This window comes from Esox lucius, chromosome 11 (genome assembly GCF_011004845.1).
Source record: "Esox lucius isolate fEsoLuc1 chromosome 11, fEsoLuc1.pri, whole genome shotgun sequence".
NCBI classification, from domain to species: domain Eukaryota; kingdom Metazoa; phylum Chordata; class Actinopteri; order Esociformes; family Esocidae; genus Esox; species Esox lucius.
The window spans coordinates 19,173,031-19,199,432 of NC_047579.1; the positions used below are offsets into that span (position 1 = coordinate 19,173,031).

At 40.6% G+C, this 26,402-nt stretch overlaps 1 protein-coding gene across 6 annotated transcripts in view; it reads right to left on the reverse strand.

Annotated features, from left to right (window-relative positions):
* Positions 1 to 8,909: 8,909 nt before the first annotated feature.
* The window catches only part of LOC105007709 (deleted in malignant brain tumors 1 protein), a 32,363-nt gene continuing 14,870 nt past the window's right edge, over positions 8,910 to 26,402 (reverse strand). For 3 of the 6 annotated variants that reach the window (XM_034295174.1, XM_034295172.1, XM_034295169.1), the window contains 15 exons: positions 26,013 to 26,324; positions 23,988 to 24,050; positions 22,938 to 23,000; positions 22,440 to 22,751; positions 20,319 to 20,630; positions 18,301 to 18,363; positions 17,251 to 17,313; positions 16,753 to 17,064; positions 14,771 to 15,082; positions 11,975 to 12,177; positions 10,764 to 10,915; positions 10,365 to 10,610; positions 9,866 to 10,025; positions 9,510 to 9,582; positions 8,910 to 9,425 (listed from right to left, as the gene is read on the reverse strand). In XM_034295174.1, coding sequence (XP_034151065.1) covers positions 9,388 to 9,425; positions 9,510 to 9,582; positions 9,866 to 10,025; positions 10,365 to 10,610; positions 10,764 to 10,915; positions 11,975 to 12,177; positions 14,771 to 15,082; positions 16,753 to 17,064; positions 17,251 to 17,313; positions 18,301 to 18,363; positions 20,319 to 20,630; positions 22,440 to 22,751; positions 22,938 to 23,000; positions 23,988 to 24,050; positions 26,013 to 26,324 — 2,684 coding nt within the window. In that variant the 3' untranslated portion in view covers positions 8,910 to 9,387. The remainder of the gene's footprint in view (positions 9,426 to 9,509; positions 9,583 to 9,865; positions 10,026 to 10,364; positions 10,611 to 10,763; positions 10,916 to 11,974; positions 12,178 to 14,770; positions 15,083 to 16,752; positions 17,065 to 17,250; positions 17,314 to 18,300; positions 18,364 to 20,318; positions 20,631 to 22,439; positions 22,752 to 22,937; positions 23,001 to 23,987; positions 24,051 to 26,012; positions 26,325 to 26,402) is intronic. The other 3 variants (XM_034295170.1, XM_034295173.1, XM_034295171.1) reach the window with 3 other exon arrangements.

Consider the following 26,402-nt stretch of genomic DNA (forward strand, 5'->3'; position numbering starts at 1 on the left):
CGCTGCCTTGCCCCAATTGGCTGCTTATGGGCGTATCCGCTATGGGTGTTTGTTTTCGGCGGGGGAGGGCTGTGTTGACATCCAAAACATTTTATTTAACATGACACCACCCAAATTATTTTTCTCACTCATGGGCAAAATAAAAACAAACGTTATAGTGAGCACACTGCTAACACGGCAACGTGTTTATGTGGTGCTGCCATATAAAACAAAACATTAAATGCTAAATAAACACCATGTTGCACCGGTACATGCGATACCGCACCACCGGTATCGCACCAGTTCCAGGTTCTAAGGAGTGGGGAGCAAAAAATAATTACACCAGAGACCGTTTCTTTAAATTCAAAAGGCCGGCAATTTACTGAACACAAAATACACTTATAAAATACAGTACGCAAAACAAAAATACCCTGCATGGTTCTTAATATTGAGGAAACTCTCTTTTTGTTCAGTTCACCTAAGTTATTTTAGTCGAACTAATCTAAGTTAAGTTAGACCAGTCTCTTTTTCCTAGGTTGCACCTATTTTTGAATTCCTATTTTTCTTCCTGAGTTAACTCCTTTTTTCCTTTCTTTTAAAGGTAAGAGAATATCTATCTGAGGTTTGACAGTTACACACCAACACACAAGTTTGTGCAAGACATGTTGAATACATACGTAGTTCATTTTTGAAGATAGTAAGAAATAAGTGATATCTGCCAGTGTACAGTTGTAGTCAAAAGAATGACAAATATACATTTTCACTAAGTCTGCTGCAAGGTCTGGGGAGTTTCCTGGCCATGGACCCAAAATGTCGATGTTTGGTTCCCCCAAGCCACCCTTATCGCAAGGTGCTCCATCATGCTGGAAAAGGCATTGTTCGTCACCAAACTGTTCTTGGATGGTTGGGAGACGTTGCACTCGGAGGATGTGTTGGTACCATTCTTTATTCATGGCTGTGTTCTTAGGCAAAATGGTGAGTGTGCCCACTCCCTTGGCTGAGAAGCAACCCCACACATGAATGGTCTCAGGATGCTTTACTGTTGGCATGACACAGAACTGATGGTTGCGCTCACCTTGTCTTCTCCGGACAAGCTTTTTTCTGGATGCTCCAAACAATCGGAAAGGGAAATGTCTTTACCCCAGTCCTCAGCAGTCCAATCCCTGTACCTTGTGCAGAATATCATTCTGTCCCTGATGTTTTTCCTGGAGAGAAGTGGCTTCTTTGCTGCCCTTCTTGACACCAGGCCATCCTCCAAAAGTCTTCGCCTCACTGTGCATGTAGATGCACTCACACCTGCCTGCTGCCATTCCTGAGTAAGCTCTGAACTGGTGGTGCCCCGATCCCACAACTGAATCAACTTTAGGAGAGGTCCTGGCTCTATCTGGACTTTCTTGGGCACCCTGAAGCCTTCTTCACAACAGTTGAACCTCTCTTCTTGAAGTTCTTGATGATCTGATAAATGGTTGATTTAGGTGCAATCTTACTAGCAGCAATATCCCTGCCTGTGAATCCCTTTTTGTGCAACGCAATAATGACGGCACATTTCCTTGCTGGTAACCATGGTAAACAGAAGAAGAACAATGATTCCAAGCACCACCCTCCTTTTAATGCTTCCAGTCTGTTATTCTAACTCAATCAGCATGACACAGTGATCTCCAGCCTTGTCCTCGTCAACACTCTCACCTGTGTTAACGAGAGAATCACTGACATGATGTCAGCTGGTCCTTTTGTGTCAGGGCTGAAATGCAGTGGAAATGTTTTTTTTGGGATTAAGTACATTTTCATGACAAAGAGGGACAATTGCAATTCACCTGATCACTCTTCATAACATTCTGGAGTCCACACAAATTGTCATCATTAAAACTGAGGCAGCAGACTTTGTGAAAATTGAATGTGTCATTCTCAAAACCTTTGGCCACCACTGTAGATACCTTGAGGGAACGGAGGACCAGACTACTTTCAGGGCATGTCCTCCTGAGTCAGTTTACTGCTTCCAGTACCTCTATAGTTCCAGCCAATCTCACACCATCTGAAAAACAACCCATTAGTTTGGCACCAAACTTTACTGGTTTCCATAATAGCTAATATTGGCCTTTTATATCCTCTTTATGAAATCAATAACTTTTTTCCAGTCTGGATGGATGCTGTCCTGTGGTTGGATACAGCTTTGACATCTACAGACTCAGTCATTATCATGGGCTTTATGGTCTGTATGTGTGTTTGACATGCACTTAATGTGTTTCCATATTTAATACAATTATTTGAAATCCCTTTTTTGTCAGTCATTCTTCAATATTCATACTTACATTGTCTCTGAATAATAAATGGTAATGTAAGATATTTCAGCAATTAGGCAGGAAGGGGTGTAGTATATGACTAATATAGGACAACTAAGGTCTGTTTTTAGGCACAATGTGACACAGAATGCCTGGATACAGTTCTTTACATTGTATATCAGCCATACACCTGAAATGTCCTGTGTTACCACTATTATAAACCTGTTACTTAATTGGACCAGCTCTTATAGCTAATCAACATTTAGTGTTCGAACAACCCAGTTTATAATTCTATACTACAACTCAGATTATATAGAGTAAACAACATTAAGATATTCATTTAATCACTAATGTAAATAACAATTTCACACAAAGTATTAGTGTTTTCATAGATTCATAGATTCATAGACCAAAGCAGGATTCATACTGGGGAGTTTTAATTGTTCTGCTACAGTCTGACAATGTTGCTGATGTTAGATTTGAAGGAAAAATCATGACCCCAAAATGAGTATGTGCTATACAGGTTCAGGCACTCGTGTGATTGTCATATATAAACCAACTGGACTAGACCATAAAACATATTACAATTTCATCAGACATTCTACCAGGCTGTCCACCCAATGCATTCCTGGTAATTTGTGTTTATCTACTGCTTGAAAGATTGTCAGCACTCATTTCAAATTGAACACTGATTTTGCTGTAGTGTCTGTGTGTATTATATAGTGGTTTTCCTTTGTCATGTGTAAATATTCATGTTGTAAGGTTGTATCAGTGTTCAGTACAAATCAGAGCAAGAGGATTTATTACTGGAAAACAGAACGTATATTGGGTGGGTTATAAGCTGTTCCACTCACCCACTGGTGTTATCTGTTCATCAGATTCATTTTATAGAACTCTTTTTGCATTGGTAGTTGTCACAAAGTGCATATACACAAAAATGATTGGTGCACAGTTGCAGACCCATTGATGTATATGGGGGCGGGTCTCCCCGCCGCTGCTTCCTGTGATCAACAATCATCTCCTTCGTTTTGCTGATATTAAGCAGGAGGTTATCCTGACACCACGAAGTCAGTGACCTTACCTCGTCTCTATAGGCTGACTCGTCGTTGTCAGAGATCAGGCCTATGATAGTGGTTTCGTCAGCAAACATAACGATGGTGTTGGAGACGTGGGTTGCCAGGCAGTCGTGGGTGAAGAGAGAGTACAGGAGTAGGCATAGCACACAGCCCTGGGGGGAGCCAGTACTGAGAGTCAGTGAGGTGGTGTTGCCCATCTGCACTACCTGGTGTCTGCCCGTCAGGAAGTTCAGGATTCATCTGCACATAGAGGGGTTGAGACCCAGATCCCTGAGCTTCACCGCTAGCTTGTGGGGCACAATGGTGTTGAAGGCTGAGCTGTAGTCAATGAACAGCATTCTCACATATGTGTTCCTCTTGTCCAGAAGAGAGTGGTGAGTGGAGGGTCAGAGCAATGGCATCCTCTGTAGATCTGTTATGTCTATAGGCAAACTGCAGAGGGTCAAGTGTTACAGGCATGGAGTCTGATGTGATTTTTAACTATCCACTCAATGCACTTCAAGATGATTGGTGTGAGTGCTACAGGGCTGTAGTCATTCATGCAGATTACTTTTTCACTTTTTTGGCACAGGAACAATGATGGACTTTTTGAAGCAGGTGGGGACCACTGACTGACGTAGCGATAGGTTGAAGATATCAGTAAAGACATCAGCCAGTTGGTCAGCACAGACCTTGAGAACACGGCCTGAGATGTTGTCTGGTCCAGGAGCCTTGCAGGTGTTAATCCTTTTTAGGGCTTTACAGACGTCTGACCTGGTCATTTGTAAAGGGCAGCCATCCTGGTCCATTTGAGTGTCCATGCCAGGAATGATGTTCTCAAAGCGAGCGTAGAAAGAGTTCAGTTCCTCTGGGAGAGAAGCTGGCACTTCCCCCACACTGCCTGAATAGCCTTTATAGTCAGTGATGGTTCTCAGACCACTCCACATGTTCCTGGTATTGGAGCCCTGGTGGACCTCGTCACTGGCTTCTCTTGTTTTAGCCTCTGCCTGTAAGCAGGGAGCAACAGTATTGACGCATGGTCTGATTTGCCGAAAGCAGGACGGGTGAGGGCCTTATTTCCATGATGAAATGGAGCATAGACATTGTCAAGAGTGTTTTTCCCACGTGTCGGGAGGTTGATATGTTTTCGGTAGTAGGACTTTTCTCAGATCGGCGCCATTAAAATCACCCGTAACAATAAAGGCAGCTTCCGGGTGTAAATATTCAAGCCTATCGATAACTCAAAACGTTTATGGAGCGCAGCCCCAGCGTTGGCTTGGGGGGGGGGGGTGGTGTACACAGCTGTTAAAATGACTGATGTAAACTCCCGGGAGTGATAGTAAGGGCCACATTTAATCGTAAGATGCTCCAGATCAGGAGAGCGTCCAGACCACAAACAGTCTGGACACCCATTTAACACTCAATCCAAATCACAGCACCCTGTGCAGAACACTTAAGCAACATGTAGAGTTCCGACCCCAGGCCCGACCTTGTAGTCTCCGACCCCAGGCCCGACCTTGTAGTTTCCGACCCCAGGCCCGACCTTGTAGTTTCCGACCCCAGGCCCGACCTTGTAGTTTCCGACCCCAGGCCCAACCTTGTAGTCTCCCATCCCAGGCCCGTACTTAATCCTGGTACATCTATATCCTAGTGGTGAACATAGAAAACAGGATAATCTGTAAACTAGAACGTATTCAAGCAATTGGCTTACAAAGATTGAGGGCAAATTAGTCAATTTAGGTTATATCAGTATCTGAAGCAACTACTGTTTGGATTGAATTTAATACATACCTTGATTAACTAACAAGATACACGTTACTGGTAGCATGTTATTACTAACGATTAAGTATGAGACTAACTTAGCAAACATGAGGTTACTGTACTGTTATTTAGCAAAAACAATTGCTAACAACACACACACAAGTAGTACTGTAGCTACATTAGGATGGTAGCTAGCTACTGTATCTAACATTTCGCTGTCACTCGTGTCCATCCAATTCTTCATGTTAATTTGGTATACGTACAGCAAAAAACTAGATAACTAACATACATATAAAACAAAAGTATTTATGTTCACTTTACAAAGCAACTTGACTTAAGCTATTACCTGAATCATATGTATGTGCAAGCCAGGCTGTCCTGGATGAGTCCATACGGCGTCACCGTCCCGTCGACTGGTAATCAGATATCGCACGCATCTCAACAAAGAACAACAATGATGTTTTCTTTTGTAGCCTACTGTCCTTTCCATCCGCCAGAAATGTTCGCTCCCTTCTCGTATATTGAAATTCAGTGATCAGTGCTGCTGTTGGTTTGGTCCGAAACTGTGAGATAACCACGCCCCATTCATATGAATATACCAAATGGAAACGTTTCATTATGAAATAAATGTGTCATTATGAAATAAAAGTGTCATTATGAAATAAAAGTCCCCCAAACCAGTCATGCTGGATGATGTTGCAGGCAGCATAACGGTCACCATGGCGTCTCCAGACGAGGAGGGTATATCTGCAGACCGCAAGTCAGGGGCATAACTAAATATGGGGGTTCCTTAATATTAAGTTACGCCCATTGAAGGATTTTGTCCATGCGTTTATGAAGGAAGTATTACAGGGTCAATGACGAAGATTTCGGTAAGTGCTTCGATATGACAAACTCTAGCTATATATTTAGGGATAGTTGAAGTGTTCACTAGATCGCTTATCTACTAAATTCTTTGAATCTGAGATTTGAATAGCTTGAAAACAGAAAACACGACTTCCCTTATAGCTACGTTTAAAGGTAGCTATCGACAGGGCAGGCTGCGTGTTGGAATGTAATTTTTTGAATATTTGATCGCGTGATTAAATGTTTAATTATCTAACTGGCGTATCATTTAATTTTGTATTTTTAGATTATGCCATTAACTTCATGATTTTGGATTACATTAATAGACTTTCAGTAATGTCTATTGTGCTATTTTGGACCTGTTCTACTTGTAATTTATGTTATTGAATCAACTTTTATGATAAGGGTTAAATTAGACCTCAGATAATCAATGTAACACTTATATTCCTCCCAACAATGTTTTAAGTCCATAACCGCGTAAAACATTTTGATTTCTGTAAACAGATGCTGACCTGACCTCTACGTGATGCTAATTGAAACTTGACACCTTAGTTCAATAGGCTATAGAGAATTCAACACTTCCAGTTTCAAGTTTCTAGAAAATTGCTATTAAATTGAACAGTGAAAGTCAAAGGAACGAGAAACCATTACAATGATTTGTATTTGAAAATACCATTTAATTTTACCTAATTGGTACAAGCATAATCAGACTAGAGCGGTTTTTAACATGTAGTCAAAGCAAATACACTTTTGTTTTCTATATCAATGATTGAACCACTTGAACCTAGTGTTATATCTTGACAAGAGATATTGAATGAAATCACATGAGATAAAGTTGTAACGTTTGTTAACTCTTCTTCCTCCATTAGCACACTCAACGTAATGACGTCATACCTGTACCTAATGTCGAACCGTGTGTCAAACCAAGATGTCCTCAAACTGACCAATGGACAAATATTAGTGGGCGTAACTTAATATTCAGTGGCCGTGATTTAATATTCAGGAACCCCCATATTAAATAATGCCCCTGACTTGCGGTCTGCAGATATACCTTATTGCTCCCTAACTCATTCAAGGCAGTCACATGTGCTCAGTGTGAACCTGCTCTCATCTGGGAAGAGAACTGTGTGCCAACGGGGGACCTGCCAATTTTGGTTTTCTCTGGCGAAGTTCAATCGAGCTGCACGGGGCTAGGCTGTGAGCACAGGTCCCACTAGAGGAGGTCTGGCCCTCATGCCACCCTTATGAATTCTGCTTTCTACCAAAAATAATTATATACGATTATCAGTGCATGATCTGGAGCTGCAACTTAATTGAATTATGTTGCAGGGCAACGATCCTGAACACAAGTGTAAATCCAACAAAAGAAACAGAATGAAGGTTTGAGTGTCCTTGTCAAAGTCCTGAACCACTTGAGGTACTGTGGCAGGACCTTAAAGGAGCAGTTCATGCTTGAAAACTCTCCAGTGCCGCTGAATTACAGTAATTCTACAAATACTGGGCCAAGATTCCTCCACAGCCATGTGAAAAACTGATCTCAAATTATAGAAAGCATTTGGTTGCAGTTGTTGCCGCTAAAGGTGTCTCAAGCAATTAGTAAGTTCCGAGGTGCCTTCACTTTTTCACACAGGGCAAGTTGGTGTTGAATAATTGTTTTCTTTAAATACAATTATAATACGTTACATTTATAAAATGCTATAGTTAGTGTTTTCTTGGGTTCTGTTCGTCTTATTACATTTTGTATGAAGATCTGAAAACATTCAGTGTGACAAATATATAGTGATAGAGGAAATTAGGAAGGGCGCAAATTCTTTTTTATGGCACTGTATGCCAAAGCACATTGAAACTGTTCTAGTTGTTTATGGTGGCCCAACAATTTACAGAGAAACTTTACGTTGGTTTTCCTTTAATTTGTCACCTCTCTGTTGATGTCAATCAGTCAGGTGGTTACCTTACAGTAAGTGCAGGCAGATACTTTTACTGCAGTATGGTGTTGAAAGTGCCTGTCTATAATAGCCAGCTAGAATTAAGAAGATAACATACTAAATTAAGCATTACTTCAGCATGCCCCAAATAAGTCACAAAGTTACAGTGCCAATCAGAAGTTCAAAACACCTACTCATTTTTTTTTTTTACTATTTTCCACGTTATAGAGTAGTAGTGAAGACATCAAAACTATGAAGTGTGTTAAAAAAGTGTTAAACAGATCAAAATACATTTAATTTTGTAGGCTCTTGAAAGTTGACACACTTTGCCGTGATTACAGCTTTGCATTCTTGGCATTCTCTCAACCAGCTTCATACAGCAAGGTGGTGCTGAGCACTTGTTGGTTGCTTTTCCTTCAATCTGCAATCCAACCCATCCCAAACCATATGAACTGATTTTGGATTCCTCCTAGGCAGAGACTGTAGTCAACTCTTCTCTGAATTCACTTTAAACCCCAGAGTGAACACTGAAGAGTATTACAGAGGTGGGTACTGCCACCTGCTGTCTTGACTCTGCTACTACCAGCCAATCTGGAGTTTATAACCCATCTTCACCATAACATTTCTTCGCCCTGTGTGGAACGGAATGAGTTCTGGTGTCAAGTTGTTTTCTGTTTTGTATTTTAATTTGACCCTTATCAAGCAACAGCTACCGGACTGTGAGAAAGGAGTTCCAATTTACTGTGCTAATGGGAATTCTAACCGTTGAGCTTACAAGCATCCTCAGTCACCAGAGTACCACCAGGCAAAGCAGACATATTCAGTTACAAACGACCCAAACATGGACAGGGATATCCATCTGCACCAGACTCCATTGTTCCCTGGACTAATTGACAACCCAGATTAGAATCCTTGTGTTACAACTATAACTAAACAAACTCATTATTTATGGATCTGTGTCATACACCTGATTATCCTGGACATTGAAACGGAATGGCACAATTAAATACAAATACATATTTTAAGAACCTAGACCTAAAACATTTATTGAGATCACACAAATAATAGCTTAACCTCATTTATTAGCTGTGATACACCCCATTTATACAAGCATTCATTAAATTATTATTATTGTATAATCTTTTAGAGCTCATGTAACAAACTTAACTCAAGTGTGGTACACATTTTTCTCAATCATTTTCTTAAAATTTTCTTAAAAGTTCAATTACATAAAAATAATTTACAATAAATCATCCACCTTAAAATCACAAAAAAGTGTCATCTATAAATCAATATACTGTAGTCAAACATCTCAAATATTAAGGAACAAGCAAATCCCCATCAAAGGAAAAAAACTAGAGTAATTATAAAACCTAGCTGTACCTTATAAGTCTGTAGATCAAGGGGATACCTAAATGTAGGTATCCTTAATGTTGTGGATCTTGATATTTATTCGCAACAACAAAACATTTAGTGAAATACATTAAGAAAGGGAATAAAAAGTATCATGACAGGATCATCTGTTCCAACAGCTCGCTGTGGTTAGTTTGGTACTTCTGAAGGTTCAGTGGAATCAACCCCTTCAAACAGAGAGAAATAGTTATTGTTTTACATGTGTTTGTCCCCTATCTCATCATGAATGTTGTCTGAGGCTTAATACTTACAGGTGATTGGCCCAACGGTGACAGAATAGGTGTGGGGACTAGAGACAGAACGGGGTGTCCTACTGGAACACAACTGTAGAGAGGAAGGAGACCCACAAATCCGTCAGATCATACAAACCCAGAATTTATTTGAAATCAAATTATAAACTCTTGCATTCATGTGTCACTATTTTCACATTATGACAAATCTGTATATACCTATAATACTCAGACACTCTCCTGGTGAAGATTTCAGGGCGGGTATCTACAAAGCATCTCAAGTGCTGATATGGGATCAGGTATCACCTGGTATTCATTGTCTAAAAGGCCAAACTAAGCACTCCCAGTCGGATGGTGAGTTTGAGCCCAGGACTCACCGGAGAGCAGCGGGAGCTCCTCCAGTCACACAGGCTGAGGCTGCAGTGCAGGTAGACGTCCCGATAGGATCCCTGGTACAGGACCAGCTCTGTGGAGAAGCGAGCCCTGAGTGACGAGCCATTCTCTTCCACACTCACCTGGGTAGGATCAACAGGACATCTGGGGGAACGCGGAGGGAGGAACAGGGTTCACCTCATACAAAGCCACAAAACACACAGCAGCATAGCTAACATAAAACCAAGAACGGGACTAGATGCTTCGCTGCTTAGTACTTGAAACAGCGTTTGGAAAATGGATTGGGTTCGTACTTGTACATCAAGCGGCATCACTATGCAGAAACAGGCTTTTGCACTACGATCTAGCACACACACAAGTCGACATGCAAAAACACACAAACATATAACCAGTCACAGACTCAGCCGTGCCATCACTGTCAAAAAAATATTTTTCGTGTTACGTCAGGGATGACGGATTGAAACGGCGAAGAAGCGTACACACTTGTTCCGAATGAAAAAATATTTCACACTGCCCTCCAGGTTCGGGGAGTGAGTGGCGTAGCAGTCGACCAGGACAACCACAAATCGCTGGCTCTCCATCTCCTGGACTGACACGCCCACATATAGGGCGGAGCCCAGTGGCAGACGGACGGTCAGACCCCCGGGGTAAGGCTGTGTGTAGTTGGAGTAGCGGTACAGAGACATGGACGCGTTGGGCTTAGAGCCAACACCTGAAACTCCTCCCACCCTGGTGCCAATAGAAAAACACAAATGTCATTATTAGAATATTTCAGGACTTTCTGGTAGCTCGTTGAATTAAGACAGATGGGACGGGACTAAAATGTACAAGGCACTGTATCATGTTGTGCTGTGGGTATGGTACTCTGTGTTGGGGACTCACGGTAGGTAGGGTGCAATGGCCACATCCAGGCTGCTCTCCGTGTCCAGTGGATAGGCACAAGAGAAGGGAAGACTCACGGGTGGGGTGAAGGGAACGCTGTGCACACGGTACACAAACAAACTGTTGGAGTAAATGGCATGGGTGCTGTTCGTCTGGAAAAGGGACCAAGAGGGGACGACCGTTGGGATGACATGAACAAAAGGTAGAATATGAAATACTGTTTAAATGTGTGCCTAGGCAGGAATCACTTTGACAACCTTAAAAGGCTATTTTTCATTGCATAACAATCTAAAGGGAGAGTGTGTGATGGCTACTGCATGTGTTTCTACTCGCTGGCTACATCTGCTGGCATGGAGGTCCGGAAAGGGTAAGGGCCTAATTTAACACACCTGACCAGAATAATCTCTGAGGCTTAGTGGAGGCTATTGGACCTGGCCTGATCTGAAGGGTCTTGCAGAAAACTGCATTAGTTACCTAGCCAGCTCTGTTAAAGCAAACCTTGAGAAAACTTCAAGTTTTCGACTCTAGAAAGAGAGCATGAAGTGTAGCCTGATAAAAAAAAACACAGCAACAAATGCTCTGATTCAAACATGTCATCTAGTAGGTTAAAGAGATAGTTTGGCTAAAATTCATATTTGGGTAAAAGTCCACTTACCCTGAGTTGTTCCTGAACTGTTTTTTAATGATGCATTAATCAGCTCTGTCCCCATCTGAAATGAGCATTATTAGCATTGTCCAAATTCATGAATGGAAATGGTGTGTCCCACTATACCAGAGCTGTTTTGCTGTATTTCCATTCATTAATTTGTATAATGCTAATAATGCTAATTACAGACTGGGACATAGCTGAATAATGGATTGTTTTAAAAAGACTCTACGTGCCTTCAGGAATAACTCAGGTAATTTTGGCCGAACTATCCCTTAAGTGGAACTTATACTGTGCAAGTGAATAACACGGGGAGATAATGCATTAATACATTTCCTTAGTTTGCCCAAGCTCTTAGTTTGTCCTAGCTCCTCAGTTTCTTTAAAGGCAGACATAACCTTTAGTTTAATCAAAACTTCACTTATGCAGTAACAAATGCTAGGCTAAAGAATGGAGAAACAACGTCTCTTAAAAGTGCTATTTCCAGCTTATTTTCCTTTTCAAGAATTGGGGCAGTAGATAACCATTCATAATGGTACTGTTAACAAGACATTGGTGTACTCACTCTCAGTGTGTTCCCACAGTCGCCTTCCCTGCGTGTCACCTGGAACCATAATGTGCCGCTGGCCAACCAGCTATTAGAGCAACGTCGATCAGCCAGGTGAGCAGAAGATGCGTTCAGACCTTCAGCTTCCAGTTGAGCCTGGCTAATACCAAACTTTAGAAAGCTCTGCCCACACACCAGCTCTGGGGTAGGATACTCTGAGCCTTAGAAGAATAGGGAGCATAAGTGGGGAAGAGAAAGAATAACTTGAAACACTGACTATGCAAAAAAAACGTACAGACCTCTACATGTTTTGTAAGTGGGAAAACCTGCAAAATCAGCAGTGTATCAAATACTTGTTCTCCCCACTGTATAGCCAACCCCCCTGAGACCCAGCAAAACACATATATTGTAATTTAAATAGGTAGGTAGTGTGTGCAACAAAATGGATTTTGCTCTGACCAAAGTGAGCACACTGTAAGGGGGGTTTGAATTTCAGCAAGCTCATTTTCATGCCTGCCTAAAGTGTCCCCCCTCCCCATCTTGAGGCTGGGTGGTCTGACAAACTTCGTAAAGTGACGTAAAAGAAAGCAGAACACATCGGACCAGGTGACCTCCTTCCACTGCTCCATTTCTGACGCTGGTCTGACCATTATAGACACTTCTGACGGTGGACAGGGGTCATCATGGGCACTCTCACTGGTCTGCAGCCCCATATGCAGCAGGGTGCTATACGTTGTGTGACCAAGGGCGGAAATCCCAGGGGGGTCGGGGGGGTCAGGACCCCCCCCATCTAAGGGTTGTCCCCCCCCCCTAAAAATATCCTTAAAAACAATGCTGTGTATTGTAAATAACATAATGATATATACTTAAATATATTTGATAAAGGAGGAGGGTTGGTTTAAAAAAAAAAAAAAGAATCGACAGAAGAAAGTTAATTTGTAGTTCTAAACATATTTAGGGTGTTTTTACTCACTTTTTTTCTCTCCTACGACGTTATTCCTCTCCTACAGGCAGCGTCCATCACGTGCAATTGGTGCAGTTCTCTTAATCCATGACCATGATGATATCTCCCCTTGTGTGTCGCTCTAAATGTTTCTTTTTTTTCTATCCTTTTAATTTTGACTTAAATAGCGCCCCCTTTTTTATTTGTTCTGTTTTTTGCTCAGGTGATTATTTCTTGTACACGGACAACATTTGTAAATACGCATGTATATTATTTTCCCCAACGAGAGTTTTGTATGTTAAAAAAGAAAAAAAAAATCCACTCATGATGCTGATGGAAAATTATGCAAATTAGGCGATGATGACATTTAGCGACTTCTAGCGACTTTTAGGACAGCCAATAGCGACTTTCCTTACTGAGGAGTTGGCAACACTGGCGAGAGCATGGGCGAGAGAACAACATACTGGTAGTTGGATTCGCTACAGTAACGCTAGTTGTGGAATGTAGTAAGTAGGCGGTTCAAGGCTATTTTATTCACATTAAACATCGGATTAAGTTTTTCTATTCTCAAATAGAAATGATGCTGAATAATTAATAAATTAGTCATGACATAAAAGTTTGCTATGTTTAGTTTAATATAATGTAACGTTACCTAGCTTGTTTAATAGCTTGTTGGAAAGAAATGCACCTGTAACTAATGTTACCACGGCGATAAGCCTAACGTTATCTGTGAACTGATATTAGGGTTAATATTGAAGATCTACAGGTTGTGTTTTGCTCAATATGATGTTAAGTGGCTGAACAGTGGGTTTGCAGCTGTTAAATATATATTCTCTGTCCCAGACAAAACCTAATATTTATGTTGAGGACGCAAGATTATTTTATAATTATAATATGACCGCGTGGTGAACCTATGAACCTAATTGAGGCCTATACTTAGACATCTGACGTTAAAGATTTGTGTTGCTGCCCAGATAAAATGATAGAGTAAAGAAAACGGACATAAGATCCTTTTTCAGTACACCAAAACGCAAAGTAAGTACAGTAAGTTGTCATATGGTAAATTTAGTCAGCTTTTTCATTGAATCAAGAGAAACACTGAAAAGAAGGATAATGGTACAGTCTCCATGCTGGCCTACACTAATGATAGTATTAAGGCTTTCCTCTGTGTACACACGTCCTCTACAAGTATAATTGTGGCTGTATTATTTGTGTCCTCTTCAAAAATTGCTCTTCAGAAATTTTATGTTTATTGTCCCCCCCTACTGTTAGATCAGATTTACGACCTTGTGTGTGACACATTCCGCCAATAACCATCATTTAAATCTTCTGTTACTTGTGTCTCAGTAGACCTTCTGTGGGTTTGGACCAGACAGAAATGTCTTCATGCATCGATGAGCCTTGGGCACTCAACACAATGTTTGTGGTTTGTCCCTCCTCGGACAGCTGTTGGTATGTACTGGCCACTGCTGACTGGGAGCACCCCACTAGCCTTGCTGTTTCAGAGATGGACAGACCCAGTGGTCTGGCCATAACAAATTGGCCCTTGTCAAAGTCACTCAGGTCTTTACGCCTGTCCATTTCTCCTGCATCCAACACGTTGACTATGAAAACTGATTGTTCACTTACCATCTAATCTACCCAGACCTTGAAATGTGCCCTTGTTAGGAGATGACCAACGTTATTCACTTCACCTGTGAGTGGTCATAATGTTTTGGCTCATCACTGTATATTACTTGAAGTCAAAATGAGAATTGGAACTTTCATTTAAAAAGATAAACATGTCAGTTCTATCAATACATAATTCATAATCATCAGAGGACTCGGTATTGCAGTAGTTCATGTAAATAAAAGATCCATATTAAACCTACCTGAACAGACAACACCAGCGTCTTCATAAGGATTACAGTTGTGTGACCCAAATCCGTTGTGAGGGCACTCTGTAAGTGTCAGCTCTCTGCCATTGCATCTAACATCATCCATCCATATTGTCCCATTCCCCGGTCCAAAGAAGGCTTGGCCTGGTGCAGACAGAGCTGTCCCACAGCCCAGCTGTCTACACACCACCTGGGCATCATTCAAGTCCCACGAGTCGTCACAAACTGTCCCCCAGCGACCACTGTGGTAGACCTCCACTCTCCCAGAGCAGGAGTTTTTACCGTTTACCAATCGAATCGGGTTGCCTATCAAAGACATGTATTTAGAAAAAGCACAGAATTTTTTTTTAGACAGAAATGTTTGAAAAGTTAAAGGATTTTAGAAAAGGTCCACTTTTCTATCCTTTGACTGACTTTTATCACACAAAATGTATATGGAATGAACCACAATAGATTAGGGTTCCTAAAGTTTGTGTTATCGTTCATTATCATTAATTCACAAAGTTTTATCTAATTGTGCTAATGGCGCAAGAGCAATATAACCCACTGATGCTGCACTCGCGCTAGCTTGACCCTGCTTTCTCTGGGTGAGAGTTGCGCGCATCCAACAATTACTTCCAACAATTTACAAACTTTCTCACATCTTAGAAATTAGTTGACATTCCTATTTAAAGATGCATTCTGCAACATTTGCGATGTTTTAAACCCCCCATATTTGCAAGACAATTAGTATCATACCTCAAATACCCATGAAGCTTAAACAACCTTGAAAGCGAGTGTTTTAGAGTATCTACAGAGGCAAAGAGTTTCTGGGCAGAAGCAAAATAAATGTGAATGCATCTATATTTTTCATGTTTTATTACAATACACCTGTTCTCTAATAATGAATACATATCATAAATATGGTACATAAATGTAATAATGATGTTTTCAATAAATTGACACATATTTAAAGAAACTTGATTTCAATTTGTGTGTTGATTGACTGCAAACAAAATCTATTATAAATGAAGTCTCTACCACAAGATGTGGAAAAAGTGAAGGGGTCTGACAAACGTCTGAAGGCAGTGTAAGTGAATGGTACTTGAAAGGGGGCTTGTGTTCTTTAAAAACTAGAAAAGCATCCAGGCACGCCTGACTCAACTGGCCCGCAATTGAAAGTGATGAATGTTGTTGCCCACATTGGATTTGAACCATGGCCCCCCACATGAGAGGCTATGTACTTTAGCCACACCACCACAGAACTACACGCTGATCTAGTGTCTGTATAGTGTCTCGACATTAGATCATTTTGTGACCCATTAACATCACAGTTTGAATATTACGCTAGACATCATTAAGCATTGTGTTAAACTGACTAAGGTTTCTTATTAAGTTTACCTCCACCACAGATAGCATCTATGAACCGTATGGCTTTTGCCACTGACCGTTTTAACAGCTTATTTGCCATTTGTGAATGACATTGATACAATAACTATCAATATAGGTGACGATAACTGACTTTTTCATAAAGGAAAAAGACAAGAGAATCGTGTAGGCAGCAAAGTTTTTGTTTATCCTGAACAAATCCTAATGCATAATGTGTTTTGACGGTGACAGAAATCAAACACCGGGCCTGTTGTTCTGTAGTCTGCAGCTCTAACCACTACGCTACTTAACAAGGAGTAGTCAATCAGTTAGTCAGTCAGGCAGTCACTCACTCACTCACTCTCTCAGTCAGTCAGTAAGAGACATTCGTTCTTCTAGGCCGGACGCTGTCCGGCAAAAACGTATAAGATGTATAAGATTTGAAACCTGTTGCCCTAAATAATTATAGAATGAAGTATATTGCTAGAAATGACAGCTATTTGAGGTAAATTTAAAATATATTTTTTGTAACATATGATCTAAGGACTTGGGTGGGGATCACTGGGAAAGGAAAGGTTGAGTACCTGTGATACAAAATAAGAATGATCATCAAGGAATGATACTCCTACCTGAACAGACGGCACCAGCGTCTTCATTATGTCCACAGTTGTGTGAACCAAACCCGTTGTGAGGGCACTGTGTGAGACTAGACTCTCTGCCTGTGCATCTAACATCATCCATCCATATTGTCCCATTCCCCGGTCCAAATAGGGCTTGAATTGGTGCAGACAGAGCTGTCCCACAGCCTAACTGTCTACACACCACCTGGGCATCATTCAAGTCCCACGAGTCGTCACAAACTGTCCCCCAGCGACCACCAAAGTAGACCTCCACTCTCCCAGTACAGGAGTTATTTCCATTCACCAATCTAACTGGGGCGTCTGACGAAGAAGTCAAAATTACAAACAAATGTGTAAAGAAGAACAAGAAGGATTTTCTTGTTACGTCATTAATGAAATTCACTTAGTTACACAACTGTTTGATTTGGAAGTACATTTCACACAAACAATAAAACAGCAGAGTTTCTCCCAAAACGTTAAGATGATTGAATAGGGGGTTCCACTTACCAGTCAATGTGGTTGTATGAATAGGTGGGGGTGCTGCTGTGGTGTCACTGCCCCCTGACGAGACTAAAGACAGGATTTGAGCAAAAAAACATACTCACATTATTGAAAAGTAGAAAAGGTATAGGAGAGGTTGGGTGATTTATGACCTCTGACAAATCTTAGATATTCATTGATATTTCCCTTTACAGTTATGCTCAAAAGTTTGCATACCCTTGGAGAATTGGGAATATATGTACCATTTGTAAAGAAAACATAAGTGAGCAGGCAAAACACGTCTTTTATTTCTTAAGGGATAAGTTAGAATTAAGCAGTTATGTATAGTGGTTGAATAAATAACAGAGAACCCACACATATCAAGGGGTAAAAAGCATTCTGTGTTTATTGGATTAATGCAGCAGAGTTGTCCTATTTCAATGAATGTCCAAAATCTTCTCACTGTAATGCTCTTTACAATCGGATATACGTATACATTGAAGTCTACCTAGCAAAGATCATGTTTCCAAGACAGTAACCCCCATGCCAAATGGTCAATGTAAACATTCCTGGGGTTATCAGAGCGCATCCAACAATTACTTCCAACAATTTATAAACTTTGTCAAATCTTCGAAATTAGTTGACATTCCTATTTAAAGATGCATTCTGCAACATTTGCGATGTTTTAAACACCCATATTTGCAATACAATTAGTATCATACCTCAAATACCCATGAAGCTTAAACAACCTTGAAAGCGAGTGTTTTAGAGTATCTACACATACAAGACACAGGACTCAATTTTCAGAGACCTGTTTTGGCTCACCAGCAACACTTATCTGTGGCCAGAAATCCCAGAATGCATCTTTAATAAATGGGTGGAGTTTGGTTAGACATAAATTAACATAGAACAACTAACCAGAGAGTTTCCACAAATAGCATCTATGAACTGTATGGCTTTTGCCACTGACCGTTTTAACAGCTTATTAGCCATTTGTGAATGACATTGATACAATAACTATCAATATAGGAGTTTCTCCCAAAACGTTAAGATGATTGAATAGGGGGTTCCACTTACCAGTCAATGTGGTTGTATGAATAGGTGGGGGTGCTGCTGTGGTGTCATTTCCCCCTGACGAGGCTAAAGACAGGATTTGAGCAAAAAAACATACTTACATTATTGAAAAGTAGAAAAGGCATAGGAGAGGTTGGGTGATCTGACAAATCTTAGATATTCATTGATATTTCCCTTTACAGTTATGCTCAAAAGTTTGCATACCCTTGGAGAATTGGGAATATAGGTACCATTTGTAAAGAAAACGTAAGTGAGCAGGCAAAACACGTCTTTTATTTCTTAAGGGATATGTTAGAATTAAGCAGTTATGTACAGTGGTTGAATAAATAACAGAGAACCCACACAAATGAAGGGAAAAAAAGCATTCTGTGTTTTTTGGATTAATGCAGCAGAGTTGTCCTATTTCAATGAATGTCCAAAATCTTCTCACTGTAATGCTCTTTACAATCGGATATATGTATACAGTAAAGTCTACCTAGCTAAGATCATGTTTCCAAGACAGTAACCCCCATGCCAAATGGTCAATATAAACATTCCTGGGGTTATCAGAGCGCTACCTACAGAGAGATAATCTAAACAGAGATGTTTCTGTTGTTCTCATTATCTAGGCACATTCACCTGCAATGAAATGTACATTCACATTGTAATTGTTAATGCTCAGATTCCATAGATTCATATTCAACTGTAAGTAATAACAAAATGGCCCAATCAAAAAACAAAACATGGTAACAAAGATTTTTTTTACTGACACCTGTTCAAAAGTCTGAATACCCTTAGTTCTTAATACTGTGTATTGCCCCCCTTTAGCATCAATGACAGCATGCAGTCTCTTGTAATAGTTGTCTATGAGGCCCCTAATTCTTGCAGGTGGTACAACTGCCCATTCGTCTTGGCAAAATGCCTCCAGGTCATGCAAAGTCTTTAGTCGTCTTGTATGAACCGCATGTTTGATATCTCCCCAGAGTGGCTCGACGATATTAAGATCAGGAGACTGTGATGGCCACTCCAGAACCTTCACCTTTTTCTTCTGTAATCACTGGAGTGTCAACTTGGCCTTGCGCATAGGGTCACTGTCGTGCTTGAAAGTCCAAGAGCGTCCCATGCACAGCTTTCGTGCAGAAGAATGCAAAATTATCTGCCAGTATTTTCTGATAACATGCTGCATTCATCTTGCCATCAATTGTCACAAGTTTCCCCGCGCCTTTAGAGCTCACACACCCCCAAATCATCAATGAGCCATCACCATGCTTCACAGTGGGGATGGTATTGTGTTCACTATAGGCCTTGTTGACACTTCTCCAAACATTGCGCATATGGTTGTGACCATAAAGCTCTGTTTTGGTCTGATCACTCCAAATTAGTGTGCCAGAAGCTGTCAGGCATGTCAAGGTGTTGTCGGGCATATTGTAACCGGGCTTTTTTGTGGCACTGGTGCAGTAAAGGGTTCTTTCTAGCAACTCGAAACATGCAGCTCATTTTGGTTCAAGTATCGTCATTTGTGCTCCTTGAAACAACCACACCATCTTTTCCCAGAGCAGCCTGGATTTCTCCTGAGGTTACCTGTGGGTTTTTCTTTGTATCCCGAATAATTCTTCTGGCAGTTTTGGCAGAAATCTTTCTTGGTCTACCTGACCTTGGCTTGGTATCAAGAGATCCTTGAATTTTCCACTTCTTACTAAGTGACTGAACAGTACTGACTGGAATTTGCAAGTCTTTGGATGTCTTTATATCCTTTTCCATCTTTAAAAAGTTGACTATGAAAACTGATTGTTCGCTTACCATCTAATCTACCCAGACCTTGAAATGTGCCCTTGTTAGGAGATGATCAACGTTATTTGCTTCACCTGGGAGTGGTCATAATGTTTTGGCTCATCACTGTATATTACTTGAAGTCAAAATGAGAATTGGAACTTTCATTTAAAAAGATAAACATGTCAGTTCTATCAATACATAATTAATAATCATCAGAGGACTCGGTATTGCAGTAGTTCATGTAAATAAAAGATCCATATTAAACCTACCTGAACAGACAACACCAGCGTCTTCATAAGGATTACAGTTGTGTGACCCAAATCCGTTGTGAGGGCACTCTGTAAGAGTCAGCTCTCTGCCATTGCATCTAACATCATCCATCCATATTGTCCCATTCCCCGGTCCAAAGAAGGCTTGGCCTGGTGCAGACACAGCTGTCCCACATCCCAGCTGTCTACACACCACCTGGGCATCATTCAAGTCCCACGAGTCGTCACAAACTGTCCCCCAGCGACCACTGTGGTAGACCTCCACTCTCCCAGAGCAGGAGTTTTTACCGTTTACCAATCGAATCGGGTTGCCTATCAAAGACATGTATTTAGAAAAAGCACAGAATTTTTTTTTAGACAGAAATGTTTGAAAAGTTAAAGGATTTTAGAAAAGGTCCACTTTTCTATCCTTTGACTGACTTTTATCACACAAAATGTATATGGAATGAACCACAATAGATTAGGGTTCCTAAAGTTTGTGTTATCGTTCATTATCATTAATTCACAAAGTTTTATCTAATTGTGCTAATGGCGCAAGAGCAATATAACCCACTGATGCTGCACTCGCGCTAGCTTGACCCTGCTTTCTCTGGGTGAGAGTTGCGCGCATCCAACAATTACTTCCAACAATTTATAAACTTTCTCACATCTTAGAAATTAGTTGACATTCCTATTTAAAGATGCATTCTGCAACATTTGCGACGTTTTAAACCCCCCATATTTGCAATACAATTAGTATCATACCTCAAATACCCATGAAGCTTAAACAACCTTGAAAGCGAGTGTTTTAGAGTATCTACACATACAAGACACAGGACTCAATTTTCAGAGACATGTTTTGGATCACCAACAACCCTTATCTGTGGCCAGAAATCCCAGAATGCATCTTTAATAAATGGGTGGAGTTTGGTTAGCCATAAATTAACATAGAACAACTAACCAGAGAGTTTTTGGGGAGAGGCAAAATAAATGTGAATGCATCTATATTTTTCATGTTTTATTACAATACACCTGTTCTCTAATAATGAATACATATCATAAATATGGTACATAAATGTAATAATGACGTTTTCAATAAATTGACACATATTTAAAGAAACTTGATTTCAATTTGTGTGTTGATTGACTGCAAACAAAATCTATTATAAATGAAGTCTCTACCACAAGATGTGGAACAAGTGAAGGGGTCTGACAAACGTCTGAAGGCAGTGTAAGTGAATGGTACTTGAAAGCGGGCTTGTGTTCTTTAAAAACTAGAAAAGCATCCAGGCACGCCTGACTCAACTGGCCCGCAATTGAAAGTGATGAATGTTGTTGCCCACATTGGATTTGAACCATGGCCCCCCACATGAGAGGCTATGTACTTTAGCCACACCACCACAGAAATACACGCTGACCTAGTGTCTGTATAGCGTCTCGACATTAGATCATTTTGTGACCCATTAACATCACAGTTTGAATATTACGCTAGACATCATTAAGCATTATGTTAAACTGACTAAGGTTTCTTATTAAGTTTACCTCCACCACAGATAGCATCTATGAACCGTATGGCTTTTGCCACTGACCTTTTTAACAGCTTATTAGCCATTTGTGAATGACATTGATACAATAACTATCAATATAGGTGACGATAACTGACTTTTTCATCAAGGAAAAAGACAAGAGAATCGTGTAGGCAGCAAAGTTTTTGTTTATCCTGAACAAATCCTAATGCATAATGTGTTTTGACGGTGACAGAAATCAAACACCGGGCCTGTTGTTCTGTAGTCTGCAGCTCTAACCACTACGCTACTTAACAAGGAGTAGTCAATCAGTTAGTCAGTCAGGCAGTCACTCACTCTCTCGCTCAGTCAGTCAGTAAGAGACATTCGTTCTTCTAGGCCGGCTCCATTTACGCTGTCCGGCAAAAGCGTATACGACGTATAAGATTTGAAACCTGTTGCCCTAAATAATTATAGAATGAAGTATATTGCTAGAAATGACAGCTATTTGAGGTAAATGTAAAATATATTTTTTGTAACATATGATCTAAGGACTTGGGTGGGGATCACTGGGAAAGGAAAGGTTGAGTTCCTGTGATACAAAATAAGAATGATCATCAAGGAATGATACTCCTACCTGAACAGACGGCACCAGCGTCTTCATTATGTCCACAGTTGTGTGACCCAAACCCGTTGTGAGGGCACTGTGTGAGACTAGACTCTCTGCCTGTGCATCTAACATCATCCATCCATATTGTCCCATTCCCCGGTCCAAATAGGGCTTGAATTGGTGCAGACAGAGCTGTCCCACAGCCCAGCTGTCTACACACAACCTGGGCATCATTCACGTCCCACGAGTCGTCACAAACTGTCCCCCAGCGACCACCAAAGTAGACCTCCACTCTCCCAGTACAGGAGTTATTTCCATTCACCAATCTGACTGGGGCGTCTGACGAAGAAGTCAAAATTACAAACAAATGTGTAAAGAAGAACAAGAAGGATTTTCTTGTTACGTCATTAATGAAATTCACTTAGTTACACAACTGTTTGATTTGGAAGTACATTTCACACAAACAATAAAACAGCAGAGTTTCTCCCAAAACGTTAAGATGATTGAATAGGGGGTTCCACTTACCAGTCAATGTGGTTGTATGAATAGGTGGGGGTGCTGCTGTGGTGTCACTGCCCCCTGACGAGGCTAAAGACAGGATTTGAGCAAAAAAACATACTCACATTATTGAAAAGTAGAAAAGGTATAGGAGAGGTTGGGTGATTTATGACCTCTGACAAATCTTAGATATTCATTGATATTTCCCTTTACAGTTATGCTCAAAAGTTTGCATACCCTTGGAGAATTGGGAATATATGTACGATTTGTAAAGAAAACATAAGTGAGCAGGCAAAACACGTCTTTTATTTCTTAAGGGATATGTTAGAATTAAGCAGTTATGTATAGTGGTTGAATAAATAACAGAGAACCCACACATATCAAGGGAAAAAAAGCATTCTGTGTTTATTGGATTAATGCAGCAGAGTTGTCCTATTTCAATGAATGTCCAAAATCTTCTCACTGTAATGCTCTTTACAATCGGATATACGTATAAATTGAAGTCTACCTAGCAAAGATCATGTTTCCAAGACAGTAACCCCCATGCCAAATGGTCAATGTAAACATTCCTGGGGTTATCAGAGCGCATCCAACAATTACTTCCAACAATTTATAAACTTTGTCAAATCTTCGAAATTAGTTGACATTCCTATTTAAAGATGCATTCTGCAACATTTGCGATGTTTTAAACCCCCATATTTGCAATACAATTAGTATCATACCTCAAATACCCATGAAGCTTAAACAACCTTGAAAGCGAGTGTTTTAGAGTATCTACACATACAAGACACAGGACTCAATTTTCAGAGACCTGTTTTGGCTCACCAGCAACACTTATCTGTGGCCAGAAATCCCAGAATGCATCTTTAATAAATGGGTGGAGTTTGGTTAGACATAAATTAACATAGAACAACTAACCAGAGAGTTTCCACAAATAGCATCTATGAACTGTATGGCTTTTGCCACTGACCGTTTTAACAGCTTATTAGCCATTTGTGAATGACATTGATACAATAACTATCAATATAGGAGTTTCTCCCAAAACGTTAAGATGATTGAATAGGGGGTTCCACTTACCAGTCAATGTGGTTGTATGAATAGGTGGGGGTGCTGCTGTGGTGTCATTTCCCCCTGACGAGGCTAAAGACAGGATTTGAGCAAAAAAACATACTTACATTATTGAAAAGTAGAAAAGGCATAGGAGAGGTTGGGTGATTTATGACCTCTGACAAATCTTAGATATTCATTGATATTTCCCTTTACAGTTATGCTCAAAAGTTTGCATACCCTTGGAGAATTGGGAATATAGGTACCATTTGTAAAGAAAACGTAAGTGAGCAGGCAAAACACGTCTTTTATTTCTTAAGGGATATGTTAGAATTAAGCAGTTATGTACAGTGGTTGAATAAATAACAGAGAACCCACACAAATGAAGGGAAAAAAAGCATTCTGTGTTTTTTGGATTAATGCAGCAGAGTTGTCCTATTTCAATGAATGTCCAAAATCTTCTCACTGTAATGCTCTTTACAATCGGATATATGTATACAGTAAAGTCTACCTAGCTAAGATCATGTTTCCAAGACAGTAACCCCCATGCCAAATGGTCAATATAAACATTCCTGGGGTTATCAGAGCGCAACCTACAGAGAGATAATCTAAACAGAGATGTTTCTGTTGTTCTCATTATCTAGGCACATTCACCTGCAATGAAACGTACATTCACATTGTAATTGTTAATGCTCAGATTCCATAGATTCATATTCAACTGTAAGTAATAACAAAATGGCCCAATCAAAAAACAAAACATGGTAACAAAGATTTTTTTTACTGACACCTGTTCAAAAGTCTGAATACCCTTAGTTCTTAATACTGTGTATTGCCCCCTTTAGCATCAATGACAGCGTGGACTCTTTTGTAATAGTTGTCTATGAGGCCCCTAATTCTTGCAGGTGGTACAACTGCCCATTCGTCTTGGCAAAATGCCTCCAGGTCATGCAAAGTCTTTAGTCGTCTTGTATGAACCGCATGTTTGATATCTCCCCAGAGTGGCTCGACGATATTAAGGTCAGGAGACTGTGATGGCCACTCCAGAACCTTCACCTTTTTCTTCTGTAACCACTGGAGTGTCAACTTGGCCTTGCGCATAGGGTCACTGTCGTGCTTGAAAGTCCAAGAGCGTCCCATGCACAGCTTTCGTGCAGAAGAATGCAAAATTATCTGCCAGTATTTTCTGATAACATGCTGCATTCATCTTGCCCACAATTGTCACAAGTTTCCCCGCGCCTTTAGAGCTCACACACCCCCAAATCATCAATGAGCCATCACCATGCTTCACAGTGGGGATGGTATTCTGTTCACTATAGGCCTTGTTGACACTTCTCCAAACATTGCGCATATGGTTGTGACCATAAAGCTCTGTTTTGGTCTGATCACTCCAAATTAGTGTGCCAGAAGCTGTCAGGCATGTCAAAGTGTTGTCGGGCATATTGTAACCGGGCTTTTTTGTGGCACTGGTGCAGTAAAGGGTTCTTTCTAGCAACTCGACCATGCAGCTCATTTTGGTTCAAGTATCGTCATTTGTGCTCCTTGAAACAACCACACCATCTTTTCCCAGAGCAGCCTGGATTTCTCCTGAGGTTACCTGTGGGTTTTTCTTTGTATCCCGAATAATTCTTCTGGCAGTTTTGGCAGAAATCTTTCTTGGTCTACCTGACCTTGGCTTGGTATCAAGAGATCCTTGAATTTTCCACTTCTTACTAAGTGACTGAACAGTACTGACTGGAATTTGCAAGTCTTTGGATGTCTTTATATCCTTTTCCATCTTTAAAAAGTTGACTATGAAAACTGATTGTTCGCTTACCATCTAATCTACCCAGACCTTGAAATGTGCCCTTGTTAGGAGATGATCAACGTTATTTGCTTCACCTGGGAGTGGTCATAATGTTTTGGCTCATCACTGTATATTACTTGAAGTCAAAATGAGAATTGGAACTTTCATTTAAAAAGATAAACATGTCAGTTCTATCAATACATAATTAATAATCATCAGAGGACTCGGTATTGCAGTAGTTCATGTAAATAAAAGATCCATATTAAACCTACCTGAACAGACAACACCAGCGTCTTCATAAGGATTACAGTTGTGTGACCCAAATCCATTGTGAGGGCACTCTGTAAGAGTCAGCTCTCTGCCATTGCATCTAACATCATCCATCCATATTGTCCCATTCCCCGGTCCAAAGAAGGCTTGGCCTGGTGCAGACAGAGCTGTCCCACATCCCAGCTGTCTACACACCACCTGGGCATCATTCAAGTCCCACGAGTCGTCACAAACTGTCCCCCAGCGACCACTGTGGTAGACCTCCACTCTCCCAGAGCAGGAGTTTTTACCGTTTACCAATCGAATCGGGTTGCCTATCAAAGACATGTATTTAGAAAAAGCACAGAGATTTTTTTTTTAGAAAAGTTTTTTTAGAAACATTTTAGAAAAGG